We start from the raw sequence: 27,822 nt of genomic DNA on the forward strand, positions 1-27,822 counted from the left end.
ATCCTTAGCGTACATGGCACAGTCTATTCATCTAGTTCTCAGATGTATAATTCTTCGTCATCCCTCCTTGGGTACACTTTGATGACGGTCATAGAAGGTCGTCTACTCACCCTTCTACAGGTCTACACTGACACTCTCCTCCCTCCCCAATGCCGCATGGTCTTGTGTATATTATATCCAGACTTCCATCCTCTCTGTGGGCTTTTATCCACCAACTAAAGAGTGTATAGACTGGTGTAAGAATCTCCTGATGATGGCCCACAACCACATGGGGGCAAACCCCATACAGTCAAAAAGAAATGTCCTCCAGACATGGCTCTAGAGACAGAAAATGTAACAAGACACTGGAGGTGGATTGATTTTATTGGATTGCATACAATAAGTGTAAATTGGATAAAAATACAAATCAAATGACAGATCCGGGTATAATAAAGGCAATAGTGTCTAAAGCTCCAGTCTGTCAGCCATCTACTGTACATGACCTGCCCCTGTCTTCCTACAACCAGGGAGCCTCAAGAACATCTGGCTAATAGTAGCTATAGGACCCTTAGCAATGATTAGTCCACTGTCTGCACCCTGGGAACTTCACACAAGGTTATGCTTTTTTATTAGGCTATGTTCATACATTGCAGACTCCATAAAGAAACAGTCGTAAAATGTTTGCACCAAACTCTCCTGTGCAGACGTAGCCTGTGGTGGATCTCCGATGTCCATGCTTTCTTCAAAAAAAACTCTTATCCTTTATAACCGTTGTCTGCTCTCTGGGTGAATTATTGTGTGCAATATACATATGGGGACATTATGGGACATCGCACAGATCCATATTCACGCTCACCACTGTCCTCCATCTGCACCATGCAGTATTTTCATATTTGCTTTTCCTTTTTTCTTTCCTTTTTTCTTCTCTATATTTTCCAATCTCTCCTCATGCTCGAACTGATCTCGCAATCTCTGTCTGTCGAACTCTCGTTGTAATCTCTCCATTCTTTCCTTATGTTCTTCTCTATGTTTTTGCCTCCGTGCTTCCTCCTCCTGATGCCATAGTCTGAAGGTCTGCTCCATCTGAACGTTCTCTACATCTTTCTGTGTGGCTAGATTTGTCTCGTGAAGCTTCATTTCCCTTTCGTGAATATAATTCAGCACAAATAGTTTCCGAACAATCATCTCCTGATCGGCGTCCCGGGGCTGTTTGTCTCGGAACTGGGCATCACTGATGACTTCGTAGAGGAACTGGATGACCGCCTCGTGAGTTTCCCTTTTTTTCTTCGGATTCTTATCTGTGTAATTTTCAATGCAAAAAAACGTATCGACTCCGATGTCCCTGAACATATTCTGAATCTCGGTGTAGTTCTCGTGATTCCGGTGAGTGAGGACAACGATGGGAACAACCTCTGAAATGAGAGTAACAGTGAAACATCAGAACTGATTCCAGTTACAGATGAATAGAACAGTGAATGTTCAGCTTTTCCTCTTTCACTATTTCACACACGTTCAACGACTGAGGCGCAGCTCCGCGTGTAAGTCAATGGAGACTGCCAGGGATACAATATGTGTCAGGACTTTCTTTATCCCATAAATTCACAATATCACAGGCCGGAAGGTCACGAGTACCACCCGCTGTGATCTTTGGAGTGAACAGCTCTCTGCTGCCCCATATCGTCCGGACAATTACATGATTGGCCGAAGATGAACGGAGGAGGCCGCAGCCTGTTCACGCCGCCGGCTATTGGAAAATTAACTGTGAGGGTACGGCATACACACCTCCAGATTCTAACACAGGGAATATGTGTACACACTCCGGTACAGTCACAGCTACTCTCCGATAACCCCAGACTACTCGCCACCACCACCACTCTATCTCGGTCAAGTGGACACCGCACGGTAGATTATGGCTTCGAGGAGTAGTTTACAGAACAGAACTATTACATTTTATGGTTAATCCAAAGGGAGGCAGTGTGTATGAAAAATATACACAATATTTTACAAGGGGTCAAAATAATACAGCATAGAGGGTTACATAAAATAAAAGGGATCAACAGGAGAACTTACTACACCGATCGCAGAGACGATTCAGTTTAGAAGGAGAGCGCTTCGATTTGGCAGTTGATAAACGGGGTCCCTACATACACGATATGTATCTCTCTGTACAAACACTGATAATTATTGGGATTGATCTTTTATCAGACCCTGAGTCCCACCCCTGCACCCCTCTATGATGACCTCACAAGGACCCGGTTGTGGGCTGGACTCAGTCCTTCATGATTTTAGGAAATCCCAATTTATGTAATAAATAGTGCGATCATAGAAGTTTGAGACTCATGTCATCTTTTGTATCGGGATTTTACCTACACGTAGAGACCAAGCATGGCCGAGCTGCTGGCAGTTATATGGCCCTATGGCTTTGGGGCTTTTGGCAAGGGTTATAATTATGAGAAAATATGTGTATGATTGCCCAGTTATCCCGGTGCCAACAATGTATGTCTCATTATTATTGAATGTATAGAAATTCCAATATTCCATATTTTCTCCCGGATCCATGCTGTCTGCTCTGTCATCGTGATTCGTAATGCCGTGACCATGGCTATTTGTAAAGGGTCTCAGATCTTCTTTGATCCACTTCAGACCCTAATAAGACTTTTCCTGTCTCTGTGGACAATACACAACCTCTTCAGTCATCTGGACATAAAGAAGAATCCTTGCATTATACTCTGATTCACTTCTCTGTCACTGCCATTTTACATAAGGCATCCAATCCATCATGTGTCTCCTCAAGACAAAGGGTAGACGAAAGAAAAAAGGGAGGGGGGACATGAGGGACCCCAAGGACTTTTACTATTTTCTATGACAGAGAGTGAAATACTGGACTATAGATCAGCCTTTACTGACTCATTATTGGCACGGAAGCTACATACTCGAGAAATGTCAGCAAATTCACCCACCATTAAAGCAGATGTCACCTCAACATTTGTATTTAGTACAGTAAAATAAAGGACACAATACACACAGATTTCACAGCACATACATGACTTCTGGATATGGGACCCCGCTCCATCATAAAACAACCATAGCTACAGTAAACCTAATCACAGGAAGAAATACACAAAACACATTATGTTACTTGTCAAAATGGCCACAGCTTTATTTAAATCACAGGATTAAAACAACCACAGTAGGAGTCAGGTGAAGTGCTAGTACATTGGAATACACAAGTACTGCGGTATCCCCAGCTGTCTGACATCCAGCACCAGGACAGACAGCCATAAAGGGGCGGCACCAGGACAGACAGCCATAAAGGGACGGAACCAGGACAGACAGCCCTAAAGGGGCGGCACCAGGACAGACAGCTATAAAGGGGCGGCACCAGGACAGACAGCCATAAAGGGGCGGCACCAGGACAGACAGCCATAAAGGCTCGGCACCAGAACAGACAGCCATAAAGGGGCAGCATCAGGACAGACAGCCATAAAGGGGCGGCTGTTAGAATCTGTTTTGTTTTGACCATCCCCCATCTTGTTGTGGTTTTCTGGCTGCTGGTCTTTTTCCTCTGGTGTTGGGTTGTCTTGGTCAGGTGATTGTATCACCCATTATTACCCAGCACCTGCCTCCCAGTCCTTGCTGGACATCAGTGTTAATCCGCTAGAGTTCTGGCTAGGTGCTCTAACAGCTTTCTGTGTTTGATATTGTGCAGTTCTGGGACCTCTGGTTCTGCTAGTCTTAGTTTCTGTTTTCAGTTGGTTTCTGCAGCCGTCTCTGTGTTTCTATTAGGAGGTGACCCGTTTTTATACCCAGTCCTTGTATCTTTTAGGGACCACCTTCCCCCAATCTATAGGTCTTCGCTTGAGATAAACCTAGGATCATCGGTGGGTCTATTCGCAAGGAATGAGTCGCCCACTCCATCGTAGGGTGTCGGCCTAGTCTCAGTGCAGGGTCAGTTGTCCCCCTTCTATCCTAGTACTGTGCTGCAGTTTCATAACAGTTTGCCCAGCCACACATATAAAAAAAAAAAATTCCCAGATTCTTTCAATATGTGCAGGGTCCAGGAACTTGCTCAACGCTCGCAAGGGTTAACTTTGGAAGTAGCCGACCTGCAACAGCACGTGAGTAATTACCCTGGAGCACGCTCTGAAGAACCTAAGGTAGGATTACCTGAGTTTTTCTCTGGTAAATGGCAGGATTTTTTTACGTTTAAAAATGCATGTTTACTATATTTTCGGCTTAGACCCAGATCCTCAGGGAGTGAATTACAGCGTGTGGGGATTATTATGTCTTTATCGCTAAATGAACCCCAAATCTGGGCATTTTCATTATATCCTGATGATCCTTGTTTGACATCAGTAGAAGCATTTTTACTGCTATGGGGTTGTTATATGATGATCCTGATCGGGTCACATCAGCTGAGGCAGAGCTCTGATGGCTTAAACAGGGCTCTGTGGATGCTGAAAGGTATTGCACCCAGTTCAGACAATGGTCCCCAGAGGTCAGGTGGAATGACCCAGCGCTCAAGAGTCAGTTTTTAGCAGGTTTCAGTGAAAGAGTTAAAGATTTGCTCATTGCATATCCTGCACCTGATACTTTGGAAACTGCTATGCAGTTAGCTATCTGTGTGGATAGAAGATTGAGAGGCAGACAGAATGAAGAGAAGGTTCTTATAATGCTGAATCCAGTCTCTCAGGATAGCCCCGTCAATAGCTGGGAACCGATGCAACTTGGGGCGATGTCTTATCGTTCCCAGGAGAAGGAGAGGAGGTTCGCTGAAGGGCTATGCTTGTATTGTGGTAAGGCTGACCATTTTATTAAGCAATGTGAGGTTCGCATAAGGAAAGAAAAAAAAAAAAAAGGTCAGTAGGAATAACACTCCAGTTCGTATTGCGTTTTTACGGTCAGCAGTTTTTTTTTCTGGTAATACCACATAACATGGATTTTCAGGTAATGGTGGATTGTGGCTCTGTACTTAATTTGATTGATCAACAATTCCTAGACAAATATAAGTTTGATTCTGAACCATTGTCATCTCCTATTCCTGTTGTGGCTATTGATAACACTCCTCTGGAACATGGGTGTATTTCTCGAAAGTTACCGGGTTCCCACTTACTGTGAATATGGAACATCAGGAGTGTATAGGCTTCTTTGTTCTTGCTAAATTATTTTGCCCAGTAGTCCTGGGTTTGCCCTGGCTAAAAATGCACAATCCTTTGCTGGACTAGTCGTCTAGTACTATAAGGTCCTGGGGTCAGGGGTGTTATGGTAATTGTTGTAATGTTCACATTGCTGCTGTTGAGAAGAAGGAGCTACCTGAAGCCATTCAGGATTTCTGGAGGGTATTGTCAGAGGTTGAGTCGCAAGCTCTACCACCCCATAGAGATTATGACTGCGCTATTGAGTTCATCCCAGGTGCCGCACTTCCTAAGAGTCGTTTATTTAGTCTGACGATTCCCGAGAGGGAGGACTTAAAGGAATACCTACAGACTAGTTTAGCTGCAGGTCATATAAGACCCTCTAAGCCCCCTGTGGCTGTAGGATTCTTTTTTGTCAAAAAGAAGGATGGGGCCTTAGGCCGTGTCTGGATTTTCGGGAGTTTAATAAGATCACTGTGCGCAATCCTTACCCGTTGCCCCTTATTCTGGATTTCTTTAACCAACTAACCGGAGAGAAGTGGTTCTCTAAGATTGACTTTCGTGGGGCATATAATTTGCTGTGGGTGAAGGAGGGCGATGAATGGAAGGCAGCCTTTAATACCCCAGAAGGTCATTTTGAGTGTGTAGTTATGCCTTTTGGCCTTACTAATGCACCTGCGTTTTTTCAAAATTTCATTAATGACATTCTGAGGTCGTTGATCGGTAGGAGTGTTATTGTTTATTTGGATGATATTTTGATATATTCACCTGATGTGGAGTCGCATTGGCAGAGAGTCCACAAAGTTCTACAGATTTTGAGTGAAAACTCACTCTTTGCTAAATTGGAGAAGTGCGAGTTTGCGGTACAGAAAATGAGTTTTTTGGGGTACCTTGCCTCCAGTGATGGGTTTGAGATGGATCCGGTGAAGGTTCAGGCAGTGCTGGAGTGCCTAGGCCTGAATGTTTGAAGTCGGTTCAGAGATTTTGGGGGTTTGCCAATTATTACAGAAAATTCATAAAGAATTTTTCTGTGATCGCAAAACCCCTTACTGATCTTACTAAGAAGGGTTCTAATACTGTCCAATGGTCCCCTGAGGCTGCTAAGGCTTTTGAGCATCTCAAGGAGAGGTTTAGCTCTGCTCCTGTTTTGAGCCAGACAGATGAGACCAAGCCATTTCTGGTAGAGGTTGATGCCTCTTCAGTAGGGGTGGGGGCAGTTCTGTCCCAGGAGGGAGGGAGAGGATGGGGTGCATCCCTGTACTTTTTTTCTAAAACAATTTCAGAGACTGAGCTCAACTATGATGTTGGGAACAGAGAGTTGCTGGCTATTAAACTCGCGTTTAAGCATTGGCGACATTTTTTGGAGGGGGCTAGATATCCGATACAGGTTTTTATTGATCATAAGAATCTGATATATCTGGTTGCTGCTAAACGTTTGAATGCCCGTCAAGCTAGGTGGGCATTGTTTTTTGCCCGGTTTCATTTCCCGTAACATATATCCCTGGGACGAAGAATGTTAAAGTGGATGCTTTGTCACGTAGTTTCTCTCCAGCAGTTAATACTGAGAAGGAGGAATGAATTTTGCAGAGAGGGGTGGTGGTGGCAGCATTGGATTCTGAGTTGGAGAGTAGCATCCTGGAGGCTCAGAATGCTGCACCAACTAACACTCCATATGGCAAATTATTTGTGCCTAGAGCCTTGCGGAGAGCTTTGTTTGCTGAATGTCATGAGTCTTGGTTGGCAGGTCATCCAGGGATTTCGGAAACTAAAAAGTTGATCGGTCGAAGTTTCTGGTGGCCAGGGTGGCAAAGAGAAATCATCAAGTGGGTGCGTCAGTGTACTGTGTGCGCTAGGTCGAAGGCCTCACATGCCCTGGCTGCAGGGTTGCTGTGCCATTTGGAGGTTCCTAGTTCACCATGGTCACATCTCGCTATGGATTTTATCACTAATCTGCCTGTCTTTGAGGGTTTTTCTGTCATCTGGGTTGTTGTGGACTGGTTTAGTAAGATGTGTCATCTGGCCCCGTTCAATAAATTACCATTCGCCAAGACTCTAGCTAAGGCATTTGTGAAAGAGATTGTCATGCTCCATGTGGTTCCCATGGACAGAAAGGAATAACCAGGACGTCGAGCAGTTTTTGAGATGTTTTGTAGCAGACAATCAGGAGATGTGGTCAGGAGATGTGGTCGGAATATCTGCCACTAGCTGAGTTTGCTCTTAATAATCATATGTCTTCCTCGGATGGGTGTTCTCCTTTTTTTGCTGTACAGGGAGACATCCATCTTTCAGTCCATTTTCTAAGATTGGGGCGGCAGTGCCTGAGGAGGAGAGTTTTTCTGGAAATTTGGACAGGGTTTGGACCAATGTACGCCATAATCAGAAAGAGGCTAATAGGAGGTCAAAGAAATATTTTGACAGTGAAAGAAGGGAGGCATTGTTTGCAGTTGGGGACATGGTCTGGTTGTCCTCCAGGAATTTGTGTTTTTGAAGATCCCTTCTAAAAACCTGGGGCATAAGTTTGTAGGACCCTTCAAAGTGGTTCAGGTGGTCAACGCGGCAGTGGTGAGATTAGACATCCCCTCGTCCTGGAGAATTAATTCAGTTTTTCATGTATCTTTACAGAAGAAAGTTGACACACCAGATAAGGAGGCGATGCCGACTGTTCCTCCAGTTGAAGAGGACGGCGAGTTTGAGATTTCACGCATTTTAGATTCCAGGAGGCACAGAGGAAGTTTGCAGTATCTCGTGTCCTGGAAGGGTTTCGGTCCCGAGGAAAATTTCTGGGTGAAAGCTGAGGACGTCTCGGCCTCAAGGCTCATTAAGGCTTTTCACAGGAGATTTCCGATTAAGGCTCGGCCAAGAGGATCCGGAGGATCCTCGTAAAATGGGAGGTACTGTTAGAATCTGTTTTGTTTTGACCATCCGCCATCTTGTTGTGGTTTTCTGGCTGCTGGTCTTTTTCTCCTGGGTTGTCTTGGTCAGGTGATTGTATCACCCTTTATTACCCAGCACCTGCCTCCCATTCCTTGCTGGGCAACAGTGTTAAGCAGTGTTTGTTTCTGCAGCCTTCTCTGTGTTTCCTATTAGGAGGTGACCTGTTTTTTGTACCCAGTCCTTAGATCTTTTAGGGACCTCCTTCCCCTTATCTATAGGTCTTTGCTGAGTTTAGACTAGGATAGGCGGTGGATCTATTCGCAAGGAATGGTTCGCCCACTCCATCGTAGGGTTTCAGCCTAGTCTTAGTGCAGGGTCAGCTTTCCCCCATCTCTCCTAGTTCTGTGCTGCAGTTTCGTAACAGCGGCATCAGGACAGACAGCCATAAAGAGACGGCACCAGGACAAACAGCAATAAAGGGGTGGCACCACGACTGACAGCCATAAAGGCTTGGCACCAGGACAGACAGCCATAAAGGGGCAGCACCAGGACAGCCAGCCATAAAGGGGCGGCATCAGGACAGACAGCCATAAAGTGGCGGCACCAGGACAGACAGCCATAAAGGGGCGGCATCAGGACAGACAGCCATAAAGGGGTGGCACCAGGATAGACAGCCATAAAGGCTTGGCACCAGGACAGACAGCCATAAATGCTTGGCACCAGGACAGACAGCCATAAAGGGGCGGCACCAGGACAGCCAGCCAAAAAGGGGCGGCACCAGGACAGACAGCCAAAAAGGGGCAGCACCAGGACAGACAGCCATAAAGGGGCGGCACCAGGACAGACAACCATAAAGGGACAGCAACAGTACAGACAGCCATAAAGAGACGGCACCAGGACAGACAGCCATAAAGGGGTGGCACCAGGAAAGACAGTCATAAAGGAGCGGCACCAGGACAGAGAGCCATAAAGGGACACCAGCAGTACAGACAGCCATAAAGGGGCGGCACCAGGACAGACAGCCATAAAGGGGCAGCACCAGGACAGACAGCCATAAAGGGACAGCAGCAGTACAGACAGCCATAAAGGGGCGGCACCAGGACAGACAGCAATAAAGAGGCGGGACACACTGGGGGCCATTCAAGCAGAGCCAGTAAACTTTCAGGGCAGCAGTTACCCTATTATCCTCACTCCTGTGTTTAACCACTGTGCCGACCATGATTGATGTTACCATTACAACATCCTTGAGGCCACCAAAGCCAAGCCTGCTCACCACCATGAGGTTTTACATCCTCTATTAGTCACAATGAGTCCACCTTAACTTGTCTGCAACTTCCACCTGACTCCTAAACCGCAAAGCTGTGACAGGTTATAAATTAGGACAAGAAACAGTAAGATCTCCTCTCCAAGTCAGGTTGCTAAGAGAACAGCTTGGTGGGTGGGTGGGTTAGGTACGTAGGGATGAGCGAACCTGTGGATGTTCGGGTACGTTTTGATTCGCTCATCTCTAAAGGTAAACTAAAAGTTATGGCAAGTATAGTTTGAGTCTACAGATTACGTGAGAACCTAAGAGTACAGTATAATCCAAGGACAGCTCAAGCAAAACTTGTGAGGGAGAGCATTCCCTTGTTCCTGCCAGGCAGTTATGGAGCAGCTATTGGGAGAAAGGTGTGACAAAGCATCAGCATGTCTACTACTGGACTAGAGTGATGCCTTGGTTCTCTACAGCACATAGGGCAAAGCCACTGCCACTGCAAACATGCCCGCTACACAGGAAGAATAGTCAGCCAGAAGTAAGTTACTCACAGCCACTATGGGGAAAACAGCTGCTACCGCCCTTCATAAATAAAGAAGATTAGTGAGACGGGACATGGAGGCCAGCTAGAGGGATGGAAGGTGATTCCAGAGAGCTGGTTCTGGACACCAGCTTTACACACTGGAGAGACTCGCTGCCCTGTGCTCCTCATGCAACCCAGTTCTCGGTTTCTGCCACCATCGACCTTCTACGACATGGGAACTTCTGTCACCTGCACGTGTTTCATTGCTCCATCTCTGGCTGTTATCCTTTGGGCTGTGTTGGAGGTAAAAGTTAACCTGTTCCACCATTAACCTTACGCCTGACTCTTCTGTCTAACTCTGCACCCTGGGGAGTGCCATCATGTTAAGAGGGAACAGAAAAAAGTGGCATTTAACCCCAGCACACCCACAGCCATGTGCCTCTCCACAGTGCCAGTGGAGCACCAGGCACGGGGCACGGCCACCATCATTTGTGTGACAGGAAAAAGAGGATCCGACCCATGCCAATGTACTCGAGGGTCTCCACCCTGAGCTCCGGATGTTGCAATAGCTTTACCTAGAGAAATGTTCCTATGAGAACTTGGCCCTTCTTTCCATCTTTTTGGAGTTACTGGGTTCTTACCTGACAATACATACATGATGGATCTGTATATACATGGAGGACACTTACTTGTTAGCTCTCTGGCAATACGAAATATTTCTTTTAGCTCTTCCTGTAGCCCAGGAGTTGATGAATTTGTCACACTAAATAAAACAGAAAGAAATCAATAAACTGATCCCAATGTTCATGAATACAGAGCAATAATGCAGATAGGAGTGTGAGTGTTGGGCAACGACTACAGGCAGCTACTGGTGAAACCATATGGGGGCAGAGATGACGGCTGCATATGGGACGGGTTAGAGCTGAGCCGATCTTTGGAAATTCTAATTTACAAACTTCACAAAGTTTTACCCCCAAAATTTGATTTCCAGCAAATGAATTTGATCCAATCTTAAGCGTATAATTGCTTGTAATATACAAAAATGTACAAGAGGAAGAGGAGAGTAGACCCCACTGACCATAAGAGCTTACACTCTACAGGAGAGAGAGGACCCCACTGACCATAAGAGCTTATACTCTACAGGAGAGAGAGGACCTCACTGACCATAAGAGCTTACACTCTACAGGTGAGAGAGGACCCCACTGACCATAAGAGCTTACACTCTGCAGGAGAGAGAAGACCCCACTGACCATAAGAGCTTACACTCTACAGGAGAGAGAGGACCCCACTGACCATAAGAGCTTATACTCTACAGGAGAGAGAGGACTCCACTGACCATAAGAGCTTACACTCTACAGGAGAGAGAGGACCCCACTGACCATAAGAGCTTATACTCTACAGGAGAGAGAGGACTCCACTGACCATAAGAGCTTACACTCTACAGGAGAGAGAGGACCTCACTGACCATAAGAGCTTACACTCTACAGGTGAGAGAGGACCCCACTGACCATAAGAGCTTACACTCTGCAGGAGAGAGTAGACCCCACTGACCATAAGAGCTTACACTCTACAGGAGAGAGAGGACCCCACTGACCATAAGAGCTTATACTCTACAGGAGAGAGAGGACCTCACTGACCATAAGAGCTTACACTCTACAGGTGAGAGAGGACCCCACTGACCATAAGAGCTTACACTCTACAGGAGAGAGAGAGAGGACCCCACTGACCATAAGAGCTTACACTCTACAGGAGAGAGAGGACCCCACTGACCATAAGAGCTTATACTCTACAGGAGAGAGAGGACTCCACTGACCATAAGAGCTTACACTCTACAGGAGAGAGAGGACCCCACTGACCATAAGAGCTTACACTCTACAGGAGAGAGAGAGGACCCCACTGACCATAAGAGCTTACACTCTACAGGAGAGAGAGGACCCCACTGACCATAAGAGCTTACACTCTACAGGAGAGAGGACCTCACTGACCATAAGAGCTTACACTCTACAGGAGAGAGGACCCCACTGACCATAAGAGCTTACACTCTACAGGAGAGAGGACCCCACTGACCATAAGAGCTTATACTCTACAGGAGAGAGAGGACTCCACTGACCATAAGAGCTTACACTCTACAGGAGAGAGAGGACCCCACTGACCATAAGAGCTTACACTCTACAGGAGAGAGGACCCCACTGACCATAAGAGCTTATACTCTACAGGAGAGAGAGGACTCCACTGACCATAAGAGCTTACACTCTACAGGAGAGAGAGGACCCCACTGACCATAAGAGCTTACACTCTACAGGAGAGAGAGGACCCCACTGACCATAAGAGCTTACACTCTACAGGAGAGAGAGGACCGCACTGATCATAAGAGCTTACACTCTACAGGAGAGAGAGGACCCCACTGACCATAAGAGCTTACACTCTACAGAAGAGAGGACCCCACTGATCATAAGAGCTTACACTCTACAGGAGAGAGAGAGAGGACCTCACTGACCATAAGAGCTTATACTCTACAGGAGAGAGAGGACCCCACTGACCATAAGAGCTTACACTCTACAGGAGAGAGAGGACCCCACTGACCATAAGAGCTTACACTCTACAGAAGAGAGGACCCCACTGATCATAAGAGCTTACACTCTACAGGAGAGAGAGAGAGGACCTCACTGACCATAAGAGCTTACACTCTACAGGAGAGAGAGGACCCCACTGACCATAAGAGCTTACACTCTACAGGAGAGAGAGGACCCCACTGACCATAAGAGCTTACACTCTACAGGAGAGAGAGGACCTCACTGACCATAAGAGCTTATACTCTACAGGTGAGAGAGGACCTCACTGACCATAAGAGCTTATACTCTACAGGAGAGAGAGGACTCCACTGACCATAAGAGCTTACACTCTACAGGAGAGAGAGGACCCCACTGACCATAAGAGCTTACACTCTACAGGAGAGAGGACCCCACTGACCATAAGAGCTTACACTCTACAGGTGAGAGAGGACCCCACTGACCATAAGAGCTTACACTCTACAGGAGAGAGAGGACTCCACTGACCATAAGAGCTTACACTCTACAGGAGAGAGAGGACTCCACTGACCATAAGAGCTTACACTCTACAGGAGAGAGAGGACCCCACTGACCATAAGAGCTTACACTCTACAGGTGAGAGAGGACCCCACTGACCATAAGAGCTTACACTCTACAGGAGAGAGGACCCCACTGATCATAAGAGCTTACACTCTACAGGAGAGAGAGGACCTCACTGATCATAAGAGCTTACACTCTACAGGAGAGAGAGGATCCCACTGACCATAAGAGCTTACACTCTACAGGAGAGAGAGGATCCCACTGACCATAAGAGCTTACACTCTACAGGAGAGAGAGGACCCCACTCATCATAAGAGCTTACATTCTACAGGTGAGAGAGGACCCCACTGACCATAAGAGCTTATACTCTACAGGAGAGAGAGGACCTCACTGACCATAAGAGCTTACACTGTACAGGAGAGAGGACCCCACTGACCATAAGAGCTTACACTCTACAGGAGAGAGGACCCCACTGACCATAAGAGCTTACACTCTACAGGTGAGAGAGGACCCCACTGACCATAAGAGCTTATACTCTACAGGAGAGAGAGGACCCCACTGACCATAAGAGCTTACACTCTACAGGAGAGAGGACCCCACTGACCATAAGAGCTTACACTCTACAGGAGAGAGAGGACCTCACTGACCATAAGAGCTTACACTCTACAGGAGAGAGAGGACCCCACTGACCATAAGAGCTTACACTCTACAGGAGAGAGGACCCCACTGACCATAAGAGCTTATACTCTACAGGAGAGAGAGGACTCCACTGACCATAAGAGCTTACACTCTACAGGAGAGAGAGGACCCCACTGACCATAAGAGCTTACACTCTACAGGAGAGAGGACCCCACTGACCATAAGAGCTTACACTCTACAGGAGAGAGAGGACCTCACTGACCATAAGAGCTTACACTCTACAGGTGAGAGAAGACCCCACTGACCATAAGAGCTTACACTCTACAGGAGAGAGAGGACCCCACTCATCATAAGAGCTTACACTCTACAGGAGAGAGAGGACCCCACTGATCATAAGAGCTTACACTCTACAGGAGAGAGAGGACCCCACTGACCATAAGAGCTTATACTCTACAGGAGAGAGAGGACCCCACTGACCATAAGAGCTTACACTCTACAGGAGAGAGAGGATCCCACTGACCATAAGAGCTTACACTCTACAGGAGAGAGAGGACCCCACTGACCATAAGAGCTTACACTCTACAGGAGAGAGAGGACCCCACTGACCATAAGAGCTTACACTCTACAGGAGAGAGAGGATCCCACTGACCATAAGAGCTTACACTCTACAGGAGAGAGAGGACCCCACTGACCATAAGAGCTTACACTCTACAGGTGAGAGAGGACCCCACTGACCATAAGAGCTTACACTCTACAGGAGAGAGAGGACTCCACTGATCATAAGAGCTTACACTCTACAGGAGAGAGAGGACCTCACTGACCATAAGAGCTTACACTCTACAGGAGAGAGAGGACCCCACTGACCATAAGAGCTTACACTCTACAGGAGAGAGGACCTCACTGATCATAAGAGCTTACACTCTACAGGAGAGAGAGGACCTCACTGACCATAAGAGCTTACACTCTACAGGAGAGAGAGAGGACCCCGCTGACCATAAGAGCTTACACTCTACAGGAGAGAGAGGACCCCACTGACCATAAGAGCTTACACTGTACAGGAGAGAGAGGACCCCACTGATCATAAGAGCTTACACTCTACAGGAGAGAGAGGACCCCACTGACCATAAGAGCTTACACTCTACAGGAGAGAGAGGACCCCACTGATCATAAGAGCTTACACTCTACAGGAGAGAGGACCTCACTGACCATAAGAGCTTACACTCTACAGGAGAGAGGACCTCACTGACCATAAGAGCTTACACTCTACAGGAGAGAGAGGACCCCACTGACCATAAGAGCTTACACTCTACAGGTGAGAGAGGACCCCACTGACCATAAGAGCTTACACTCTACAGGAGAGAGGACCCCACTGATCATAAGAGCTTACACTCTACAGGAGAGAGAGGATCCCACTGACCATAAGAGCTTACACTCTACAGGAGAGAGAGGATCCCACTGACCATAAGAGCTTACACTCTACAGGTGAGAGAGGACCCCACTGACCATAAGAGCTTATACTCTACAGGAGAGAGAGGACCCCACTGACCATAAGAGCTTACACTCTACAGGAGAGAGAGGACCCCACTGACCATAAGAGCTTACACTCTACAGGAGAGAGAGGACCCCACTGATCATAAGAGCTTACACTCTACAGGAGAGAGAGGACCCCACTGATCATAAGAGCTTACACTCTACAGAAGAGAGAGAGGACCCCACTGACTATAAGAGCTTACACTCTACAGGAGAGAGAGGACCTCACTGACCATAAGACCTTACACTCTACAGGAGAGAGAGGATCCCACTGACCATAAGAGCTTACACTCTACAGGAGAGAGAGGACCCCACTGACCATAAGAGCTTACACTCTACAGGAGAGAGAGGACCGCACTGATCATAAGAGGTTACACTCTACAGGAGAGAGAGGACCTCACTGACCATAAGAGCTTACACTCTACAGAAGAGACAGAGGACCCCACTGACCATAAGAGCTTACACTCTACAGGAGAGAGAGGACCCCACTGACCATAAGAGCTTACACTCTACAGGAGAGAGAGGACCCCACTGACCATAACAGCTTACACTCTACAGGAGAGAGAGGATCCCACTGACCATAAGAGCTTACACTCTACAGGAGAGAGAGGACCCCGCTGATCATAAGAGCTTACACTCTACAGGAGAGAGAGAAGACCCTACTGACCATAAGAGCTTACACTCTACAGGAGAGAGAGGACCCCGCTGACCATAAGAGCTTACACTCTACAGGAGAGAGAGGACCCCACTGACCATAAGAGCTTACACTCTACAGGAGAGAGAGGATCCCACTGACCATAAGAGCTTACACTCTACAGGAGAGAGAGGACCCCACTGACCATAAGAGCTTACACTCTACAGGAGAGAGAGGACCCCACTGATCATAAGAGCTTACACTCTACAGGAGAGAGAGGACCCCACTGACCATAAGAGCTTACACTCTACAGGAGAGAGAGGACCTCACTGACCATAAGACCTTACACTCTACAGGAGAGAGAGGACCCCACTGACCATAACAGCTTACACTCTACAGGAGAGAGAGGACCCCACTGACCATAAGAGCTTACACTCTACAGGAGAGAGAGGACCCCACTGACCATAAGAGCTTACACTCTACAGGAGAGAGAGGACCCCACTGACCATAAGAGCTTACACTCTACAGGAGAGAGGACCCCACTGACCATAAGAGCTTACACTCTACAGGAGAGAGAGAGGACCCCACTGACCATAAGAGCTTACACTCTACAGGAGAGAGAGAACCCCACTGACCATAAGAGCTGAGACTCTACAGGGGAGAGAGGACCCCACTGACCATAAGAGCTTACACTCTACAGGAGAGAGGACCCCACTGACCATAAGAGCTTACACTCTACAGGAGAGAGAGGACCCCACTGACCATAAGAGCTTACACTCTACAGGAGAGAGAGGACCCCGCTGACCATAAGAGCTAACACTCTACAGGAGAGAGAGAGAGGACCTCACTGATCATAAGAGCTTACTCTCTACAGGAGAGAGAGGACCCCACTGACCATAAGAGCTTACACTCTACAGGAGAGAGAGGACCTCACTGATCATAAGAGCTTACTCTCTACAGGAGAGAGAGGACCCCGCTGACCATAAGAGCTTACACTCTACAGGAGAGAGAGGATCCCACTGACCATAAGAGCTTACACTCTACAGGAGAGAGAGGACCTCACTGACCATAAGAGCTTACACTCTACAGGAGAGAGGACCCCACTGACCATAAGAGCTTACACTCTACAGGAGAGAGAGGACCCCACTGACCATAAGAGCTTACACTCTACAGGAGAGAGAGGACCTCACTGATCATAAGAGCTTACTCTCTACAGGAGAGAGAGGACCTCACTGACCATAAGAGCTTACACTCTACAGGAGAGAAAGGACCGCACTGATCATAAGAGCTTACTCTCTACAGGAGAGAGAGGACCCCGCTGACCATAAGAGCTTACACTCTACAGGAGAGAGAGGATCCCACTGACCATAAGAGCTTACACTCTACAGGAGAGAGAGGATCCCACTGACCATAAGAGCTTACACTCTACAGGAGAGAGAGGACCTCACTGACCATAAGAGCTTACACTCTACAGGAGAGAGGACCCCACTGACCATAAGAGCTTACACTCTACAGGAGAGAGAGGACCCCACTGACCATAAGAGCTTACACTCTACAGGAGAGAGAGGACCCCACTGACCATAAGAGCTTATACTCTACAGGAGAGAGAGGACCCCACTGACCATAAGAGCTTACACTCTACAGGAGAGAGAGGACCCCACTGACCATAAGAGCTTACACTCTACAGGAGAGAGGACCCCACTGACCATAAGAGCTTACACTCTACAGGAGAGAGAGGACCCCACTGACCATAAGAGCTTACACTCTACAGGAGAGGAACCCACTGACCATAAGAGCTTATACTCTACAGGAGAGAGAGGACCCCACTGACCATAAGAGCTTACACTCTACAGGAGAGAGAGGACCCCACTGACCATAAGAGCTTACACTCTACAGGAGAGAGAGAGGACTCCACTGATCATAAGAGCTTACTCTCTACAGGAGAGAGAGGACCCCACTGACCATAAGAGCTTACACTCTACAGGAGAGAGGACCCCACTGACCATAAGAGCTTACACTCTACAGGTGAGAGAAGACCCCACTGACCATAAGAGCTTACACTCTACAGGAGAGAGAGGACCCCACTGACCATAAGAGCTTACACTCTACAGGAGAGAGAGGACCCCACTGACCATAAGAGCTTACACTCTACAGGAGAGAGAGGATCCCCCTGACCATAAGAGCTTACACTCTACAGGAGAGAGGACCCCACTGACCATAAGAGCTTACACTCTACAGGAGAGAGAGAGGACCCCACTGACCATAAGAGCTTACACTCTACAGGAGAAAGAGGACCCCACTGACCATAAGAGCTTTCACTCTACAGGAGAGAGAGGACCCCGCTGACCATAAGAGCTTACACTCTACAGGAGAGAGAGGACCTCACTGACCATAAGAGCTTACACTACAGAAGAGAAAGAAATACCCGGTGGCAGTATGGGAAAGCGCTGATCTCTGATAGCCCAGGTACTAACCACCACTGTACAAGTTATGTTAAAGTTTTTAGATGGTGTAGGACCATCCCGATCAGAGTTACCTTGTCGTGGTGGGATGGCTTTTATGCTATTTTTGTTCAAAATCAGTATTACTAAAAAGTCTATGTTAATTAAATGCACTTTTTGCTTTCTATTTACTTAGTTACAGCAGGGTTTTTGCTCAGTTTTTTCTCTTGTAGGTTTTATATTTTTTATGGCCAATGTGAACATAACTTTATGTTCTGCATATGTACCAAGTCAAGCTCAATTTTTTTTTTCTTTGTATTATTGCATTCTGTGCAAACCGGGGTGTGGCCTCCCTCTCCTTAGCTGGAAATTGTATATTAGGCTTCCCCAGACTGGTGTCCACTGGTTGGGCCCAGTTCTTTTGTCTGCCCATATTCACACACATGGTAAGGTTTTTAATATTAGACAGTGTAGGACCGTTCCGATCAGAGTTACTTTGTCGTGGTGGGATGGCTTTTATGCTATTTTTGATAAAAAACAGTAGTACTAAAAACGCTGTTTTTTAAATACACTTTTTTTCTTTTTATTTACTTAGTTACAGCAGTTTTTTCTCTTTTAGGTTTTATATGTTTTATGGCCAATGTGAACATGCGTTTATGTGCTGCTTGTGTACCAACTCAAGTGAAGCTCAATTTTTGTGTTTTTCTTTTTTTAAGTTATGGTAATCTGTAAGGTGTCATAGTTGTAGGCCATTATGGAGAATCTCGAGATTTCTAATTCTTCAGCAGCAGTGTCATGTTTCTGGGCAAGATTTTATTTTTTGTGAACTTCAAATGAAATCTTAAAGTGATTTAATTTGGCGTAAAAAGCCCCCAAAATTTCAGGAAATTCAATTTGAACTTGATCCTCCGGAGATCGTCCTGCTCACCTGTAGTCCTTGTACCTCAGGGAGCCCACTTGTGTCAGTGCCTCATACATTAACCCTTGTACACACGGGACGTTGCTGGCTCCGGTACAGATTTTGCTCCTGGCTCTTTCTAACCTGATACATGCAGCAGCTTCTGAATATATATGTAAGAAATGTCTGATCGCTGAGATTGGGATGAGATACTGGTGAGAAGATCTCCTACCTGTACACGAATATAGGAATGGTGAAATCAGAGGCTTTCACATGGGGCTCGCCTTCCACAATCCTGTCCACCAGCCCAAATCCATGGCTCCAATCCACCGACTTGTCCAGAGGCAGCAAATTTGCTGAAAATTAAATTTAGGCATCAAATAGGTGATAACAACTATAAATGATACAATCAGAAGGAATTGAATTCATCATCATCACATTGTCTTTGTTCAGTTACGTCTGATATATTGAGGATGTCTCGTGACCTGTGGCCTCCGCTCCGGTCATTGAGGTGGCTGCAACCGTCAGAACCGGGGATCACGGGACCCTCATTCTGGACAATAGTAGAGGCCCGAAAGTGAACCCCTGCATCTATGACACATGAGAACAAAATGTGCTGTGATCCGTATATAAATAATACAAGGGGCAGTAACAAATAATCCGCACCCGCACTGCAGAATTTATTTTAATGATCTTCGAGAGCAGATAAATTCGGAATGTTCAGCCGTAGTCTCTCTGCGTTCAGCACACTAAACAAGATTTCACATCTACATACATACTGGACACTGTCACACTAAACGTCTGGTGGATGGACATGGACGTGCAATGAGAAGTATATCAATAGGAATAGCACAGATAAAGCTATGCTCACATAATCACTGCAATTATCATAGTAATTCAATCTTACACGCAGGGATTTATGATCAATTCCTCTCTATAAATAGAAGAAATAACGATTTGTGATGTTTCATATAACTAACATGGAGCATCTAGTGCTTGGGCTGCAGATCTTATACATAGAATATATATCATTCACCAATCACTTTCTAATAATATTATAAATAATTCTGGTGAATTATTTACCGCAATATACTTGTGTATAAGCCGAGTTTTTCAGTCCATTTTTTGTGCTGTAAACGCCCCCCTCGGCTTATACACGAGTCATTGTCCCAGAAGCCGGCGGTGGAGGGGGAGCGGCGGAGCAGTGCGTCACAGGAGGCAGGAGCCGGCGGTGGAGGGGGAGCGGCGGAGCAGTGCGTCACAGGAGGCAGGAGCTGGCGGCTGCGGCTGTATCTGTGCCCACTGCTAAAGAGCAATGAATATTCACTGTACTGGCAAAGATTATTAATTTCTCCTATAACGCACACAATAACAGCCGCAGCTTCCAGCAGCTGTAAAAAAACAAACCTCCTACTTACCTTCCCTGCATGTCACCAGTGAATGGATAGAGGTGAATATTCATTACCTTAATGAACGGGGACACGTAATCGCCGTAGGAGCTGCTGGAAGCCGGAACAGGATGCTGCGAGGGTGCGCAGGGAAGGTAAGTAGGAGGGGTTTTTTTTACGTTTTTCTCCTGGCAGGCCATTTTCAGGGCATGCATGTCAGAGGGCCATTGTGGAAGACTTGCTGAAAAGATTACCCTCAGACAACACCGGCTGTTTTCACCCACAAGGATTACAGGGGAGGGCCACGCACACCAGGTGCAACTCAGGGAGGGGGCAAATGTCCACTGACTGGGCCATATTCATGAGACAGTCCCATCAGCAAGAGCTATCTGTGGATGTAACTATGATGAGAACGGGAAACTTAACCAAGATGGTGAAGGACTACTTAAGTAACCCTTTAACTATTGGTTGTCCTAGCTGCACACTTGGCCTGACCTCTCCTTGTACACCTTGGATGTGCTACCATGCCCTGCTGCGAGTGTGTTGTCTGAGCGGGTTTTATTTCGGCAGGTGCAGTTATAACAGATTGCCATCCCATCCATTTCAGCTTTTTTTTTTTTCAGGCCTTCAAACCTGTTTGTTGGGTACAGCAGAAAAATATTTGTCTTTCCCATTGACTTGCATTGGATTCGTTATTCGGTACGAATACACGGATATTAGAAATTATTTGTGCCAATTTTCCCAAATCCAAATATTTCACTATTTGCTAATCACTAATCATTACAAGTCTTTTTCCTCCATGTCCGTCCACAAGCTGTTTAGCGCGACAGTATCCAGGATGTATTTGATCACCTTGCTTCTCGGGTTTGCCACAGGGACCGGTTTTTCGGTCAGCAGTTATCAGCTGTGCCTGTCCCCTTGGACAGGACAGCACAGCACTGATTAAATCTATTGCAGTGTGAGCTGCGAGCCTCCAATGCACGGCTGCCTACACCTCTTCATCCGATGTGAATCCTCATCCTATGATTTACACATAATCCCTTGTTACTGTCTGACTTAATCAGTCTACGGAGTGCTCAGTGTGGTCATCAGATGGGTCTCCGACTCCATAGCCGACACTTGTGCAACCTTTCATGAACTCCTTTGTCCATGAATAGACAATTATGTGAAACAAAACACTTTCTCCATAGTTTTCACAAAGTCTTCAATAAATACGAGCACCAAACATACCCTAAGACCCATCACAATGGCGGCAGCCATTTTTTCCCGCACCACACTCACAAAAGAACTGATGGGACATGGTCAAACCTGCCCAACAATGACTGGGGAGACAGTGACCTCATGGAGAAAGTCAAGTTTTCATGTAACCGGAGTGTGGAACATATTAACCCTCGTACTTTAAGTAGACAGTTTGCTATTCATTTATAATTTCACAGACCTATAGTTTAAAAGTTAAAACTAAATGACACTAGATGCTAAGATGAATTTTCAATCATGGAAGCTAGTAACTATAACTTGAAATATTACATTTATCCAGAAAGGCATCCAAGCCCTCCTCGCACTGTGCCTTCCATAATGACGGTAGAACGTTCTTCCCTCTAGAGGTCATCGCTGACATTTACGACACACCTGTACCTTCTGGAATATGTGACAGACCGGGGAAGATTCAGGGATAAAGTTACGACAAGGAAGACATCTATAATAACTCATTCAGTACAGACGAATTATTCCATATTTTTCAGTAAGACTTGATTAAGAAATCATTAAATCTCCTTATTTAAAAGAAATCATGGCGAGACCTCAGGCTTTCCCCCGATCAATAATTCAGGGTATAATATTTATAAACTTCTGATCAAATTATATCCAACCACAAACATGAATGAATTTACCAGGTATTTTATAAAATTAGTTCAGGTTTCAAACAACTCAGAGATTAATGATTATCACTATGAGGAGATATGGATGGAGGAGTTCTGCAGTTAGGAGGAGACCAATAATCCGGAGTTTGTGGTCATTAATGTGATATTCATGTGATTTCTGATGACATCTGAAAGATGATAATAATGCGCGGTTGTAAGGACTCAAGCCTCAGTCGTATAGTGCCCTCTGATCATGGTGGGACTGGCCCAACGGATGAGACCTAGTGGTCACCCAAGTTCTAACTCAAAAAAGAACTCCATGATGGGGTCTGGCACTACTTCTGTTACGTTAAATCTCATTCTTGGTTGGTATGTACAATACAAATGGAATAAGAGTACTTGTTCAATAAATCTAAAGGGTGGTCCTAAGAATCTCTGCCTTGTCTGATACTGGGCGACACTGCCAGTAAGATATCCACCATAATCAGGAGTAACTCAAACCAACTGCATCAGTATATGCGGGACTCTCATCTCTTCTGCATCTGTTCTGTATAACTTAGGGTACACGATGTGTCTATGCTGATGTCTATACTGTAATGTGACAATTTGGCTAAATTCAGCCATCCATACCCTGAGTATGTGAGTGTGCTCTGAGTTTATAGCGAATAGTGAGCATTGATGGTTATGTACAAGACACCTCCATACATTCACACACTGATCCCATACAGTATGGCCCCAGGAATCCTAGTAGGTAACACCATCCATGGAGAAAGCACAATTACAGTGACAATGTTCTGGAGAACGTCAGTAAGAAGCCAGGTCTTCCCTCGCACCTTCCTGTTTAGTTCTTACACTTACCAAGTTGGGCGAAGATCTCCCCAGTTTCATATGTGTTCATTTTGGAGCAGCCCCTGTTATCAACCAGGACAATGTTCTTGGTGAGCTGGTAAGTCAACCTCTTCGTCGTGTGACCCTCGTCTGTATCTGATGCATTTGCATGATTTTTGTAGTCACTGTTGGACCAGACACACATCATGGTGTTGATAAATGACGACTTCCCATGGCCGAGGTACCCGAACAGCTGCAGAAGGATTCTCCGAAAACCCTGGTTGCCCCTTTTACATTTGTCAAAGGTAAAATCTCTAATCTTCCTCCTCAGTTCTTCATCCTCCATGGCTGGTGAGATATCTGCACCTTCAACGCTCTTCTCTCGGAATAAACCATCAAGACGTTAGGCCAAAGTCTTGTTTTTACAGCCGCTTATTAATGAATGTTTTTTCAGACCTTATCTACAATTAGTTTTGTTCCTGATTTTTTTTCCCATAAGCCCGTGTTCCAGGTAGATTTTAATACAGGGGTCAATGTAGTTTCTTACCAGAATATGTTTCTACTTCCTTATAGCACACTAGAAGATAGCGATGACGATGAGAAAATATTAGTCTTAGCAATTTTCTCTTAACAGGAGGATCACTGCATTGAGATTGTGGATTCTTTTTTGACCTGCGATCAGTCCACACTCAGGATCTATTGCTTAAAGGGAACCTGTCAGCAGATTTTTCCGCTATAAGATGTGGCCACTGCCTTTTAGGGCTGATATACGGCATTCTATAATGCTGTAGATAAGCCCCCGGTCCGACCTGCAAGTGAAGAAAAATAAGTTATATTATACTCACCCGGGGGGGCGGTCTGGTCCGATGGGTGTCGCAGGTCCGGGTCTGGCACCTTTCATCTTCTTGCGACGCCGCCCGCCTGCTTCTTCATCGCTCCTCGGCATCGCGCTCCTGCGAACTTATATCAGGTCAGAGTAAAGTACTGCAGTGTACGTGCTCCGGGAAAGGTCAGAGGGGCCCAGCGCCTGCGCACTGCAGTACTTTGCTATACAGTGTGCCGACTTCTGGCTATTCCTGACTATTCAACCTGCTTATCCTCTCAACTATATTGCTGCTCCTGTTTACCAACCCCTGGCTATTCCTGCATAGTCTACCTGCCGGTTCTGACCCTAGTAGTTGCAATACCACTACTCCAACCCAAGTCACTCCATAACAGCACCGCAACAAGCAGGCAGAAACACTGGGGTGACCAGAGGGAGAAGGCGGACAATTGTTCCCCAGAGCACCCACAAGCGGCAAGTTCTCAGGCCATGGGTTAGGTGTTTCTCTTTTTTCTGATGTATTTCCATGCAACCCTTCTCACCCAGAAAGGGTATACGGTTCATGGTTTCGTGTTTTTCTTGACCATCTCCTCCACTAATCCAAACCTATCCCTCCTCCAGCATCTATCTCTACACTAAATGCAGCTAACAGGGTGTAAGGCAGCAGTTTTCGTGTCCATGATGCAATGAGGCAGTGACCCAAGGAAGTTCAACTTAAACATTTTTATTTTCTTCTTCACAAAACAAAACCAGAACTTTTATCCCCCGGTTTACACATGTAGCATCCGTATCAGTCTGTTGCCGTGGGCGACTGCACTGCTGTATCCCTCGTAGGTGCGTCAGTACCTTTGCCTTCTCTGGCCTGAGTTCACACTCACACATACCTGTCTGCGTAGAGCCTCCTGCTCTGCTGCTGACAAACTACACCCAAACTTCAACTGAAAGTGTAAATGGGTTTCATGGTCAGAGATCATCCTCACTTCCAATCCTACAGATATCTCCAAAAATAAAAGCCCATGTCGGGTTTTCCCAAATCTGTAACAATATGAAAAGATAAATATATAACATACAATAGAACACTCAATTAAGATGCCAAACATGGAATCAGAGCAGCGGTCTCTGGGGGATGATATAATAATACCTCAAACTCGCCCTAATAGGCCCTAGGATCTGATGACCTTCCTCTCTGCGGAGGTTGGCACCCTAATTTTGAGATGTGGTGCCCCCACTTGACGATGGCTGTTCCTTCAATCCCTGTGAGTCCCTTATCTATAAAAATATCACACAGATGCAATCAGACCCAAGTAATGGATCAAAGGTCTCTGTATTATCTCAATGAGTGCACCTGGCTACTAATGTGTAGAGTCTCAGGCTAGTCAACAATTGCAGTTCTCGAAAAGATAACTTCTTCTCTCAACAGAATGGCTATAGCCTCCAATGTATCAGACTTGGCTGTATTATCTCATAGATATGTAATGTTACAGTCTCCTGGCCTATGGACTAAATGTAAATGCAAGGTCGAAGGTATGAGGAAGGTATTAGGAACTGAGATAGCACCCTCAAAACACTCAAAATGTAGTTGGCCTCTATAAGTTGTAAGTCCATCTAGCCATCTCTCAAGAAAATAAATGGTAATGAAAGCTAAATGGGGTCAATAGTGCATCAGTGCCAGGTAACGGTGCTATTATATCAGAAGGCATAAGTATCAATATAGTCAATGTGACCTTTATAAACAAATCACAGCCAAAATGTCTGATTAAGGGCAAAAAGAAGAGGAGTCCCAGTGTTAAAGTGCAGGTGTGCTGAGATAGTCAAAAGCTCAGAGGTAAGTAAAAAGACGTAGCTGTATTTCCAAGGTGAATCCCTTGCTCCAGCTGTAATAGATACACTCATCCCTAGTCCCGACGCGTTTCTCCCCTGTTTTCCTTTGTGAGGGGGTTCATCAGGGGACTTTCATATTCAGGAGGGCCTCAATTGGTCCATGAGCTAAAGGAAGGGTATCAATCTGCCAAGGATGGGGATGTTACCTGAGGACCCCACATTCAATTTTGCAGTTGCCATATAGATGACATCCTCGTCCTTTAGGCACCTTCAAAACCTTTGCCAATAACCTCAATGACAATCAATTGGGGTTAAAATTCATTTTTGAGCTGGGTAGAATAGGATTGCCTTTCTAGATGCCATGATTTCTATACAGATGGATGGTTCCCTTAAAGCCTCAATTTATCCAAACCTCGGCCACTAACAGCTTAGTAAGGTGGCAGGGCTATCATAGTGATTGTCATTGAGGTTATGGACAAAGGTTTTGAAGGTGTCCTCACCCCCTGTCCAAAGGACGAGGATGTCATCCATATAGTGACCCCAAAATTGGATATGGGGTCCCCAGGTGACATCCCCGTCCTTGACAGATGGATAACCTTCCTTTAGTTCATGGACCTTTCTATTTGGTTTTTGTGTGGTACTTTTTACACCCTCTGCAGTTTGTTCTTTTTGGTTCTTCATCATTTCCAAAATCCGACCTGGTCAAATAGTTTAACCAAATCCACTCTCTTTCATTTTGCATTGTAACCACAGCTGTGGCTGTAATCAAAATGCTCTCCAAGAGGTTCAGTATGCTTCTATGTGCAACCTGGGGGACACATAACGACCCTCGTATATCATTCTCCTCACTGCCTCACATGGGGTATTAATGGGAAATAGAATAGATCTACTATAGCCCTGTAAAGGAACTTTAGATTTTGGTTTCCTCAGCTAGGACTGTAAGACAATAATCAAAGCGTAATTGCCTCTAATGCACTATCCCTGCTTCAGCATCTAGCCCTACCCTAATTACAGCTAAAAGCAGAAATCGAGAATAGAATATATTGGAATTAGATCTGAAAAATAATTTTGTTTTAGCATAGCACCAGCAAGGACTGTAAGGCAATAATCCCTGACTAGATGCCTCTAATACACTATCCCTGCTCCAGCAGCTAACCCTACACCAATTGCAGCTAAGAACGGTATTACAGAATAGAATCTATTTAAATTGGCCTTGAATTAACTTTTGGATGTACGTGGCAGCACCAAGGACTGTAAGGCAAGAATCCCTGCCTAGATGCCTCTAATATACTACCCCTATAACTAACCCTACACTAACTGCAGATAAGAAAGCTACAATTATATCATTGAATCTATTTGATTTAGCCATGAAAAGGCCTGTTGGTTTCATGTTGCACCAGCAGGTACTGGAATGTTATAGCACACTGTCCCTTCTCCAGCAGAAACTCTCCCTACACTATTTACGGGCACAACGCATGAAGCCAGCCACTCACAGTAATACTAGTATCCAACATGGCTATGGCATTACTGCGACTGGCAGGCAATCCCCACATGTTTTATGCCTGAAAATCAGGCTCCAAACATGTGGGGTGAGAAACTGAGCATGTGCACAAGCAGGGTCGGACTGGCCCACTGGGAAACTGGAGGATTCTCTGGTGGGCCACGGGACTTGCAAAGGCAGCCAGCTGACTTGAGTATGCGTATCTGTCACAGGCGGCACATTACAGTGATGTCACCGGCATAGTACGGGTACACTCATGTCAGCTGCCGGCCTCTGTTGGGTTGGTGGCCATTTGTACATGAGCGCACAGGATCTGTAGAGCAAAAAGGACAGCGGGACACTATAAACAATAGACCTGTGTATAATGTCATTGATGATCACTGTATTACCTGTACACTTGCACTATATACAAAGCTCATATGTATAATGTCACTAGTGATTACTGTATTATCTAAGATGTGTATCTTGGTACCGTGTTAGCCAGTAGATAGAAAAATATTTAGAATGGAGAGTCCTCAGTGGTTGATACCTTTTAATGGCTAACTGAAAATATGGTAACAAATGGCAAGCTTTTGAGACTACACAGGTCTCTTCATCAGGCAAAG

General features: G+C 45.9%; 1 protein-coding gene across 1 annotated transcript; it reads right to left on the reverse strand.

Moving 5' to 3' along the window:
- Positions 1-351: 351 nt before the first annotated feature.
- Positions 352-23,503, reverse strand: LOC143785041 (uncharacterized). Its single transcript, XM_077273698.1, has 4 exons — positions 23,103-23,503; positions 19,230-19,353; positions 10,456-10,529; positions 352-1,391 (listed from the first exon to the last, which is right to left on the reverse strand). Exons 1-4 carry the CDS (start codon positions 23,416-23,418, stop codon positions 832-834), a joined length of 1,074 nt encoding a protein of 357 aa, XP_077129813.1. The 5' UTR covers positions 23,419-23,503; the 3' UTR covers positions 352-831.
- Positions 23,504-27,822: the final 4,319 nt, after the last annotated feature.

This window comes from Ranitomeya variabilis, chromosome 7 (genome assembly GCF_051348905.1).
Source record: "Ranitomeya variabilis isolate aRanVar5 chromosome 7, aRanVar5.hap1, whole genome shotgun sequence".
NCBI lineage: Eukaryota > Metazoa > Chordata > Amphibia > Anura > Dendrobatidae > Ranitomeya > Ranitomeya variabilis.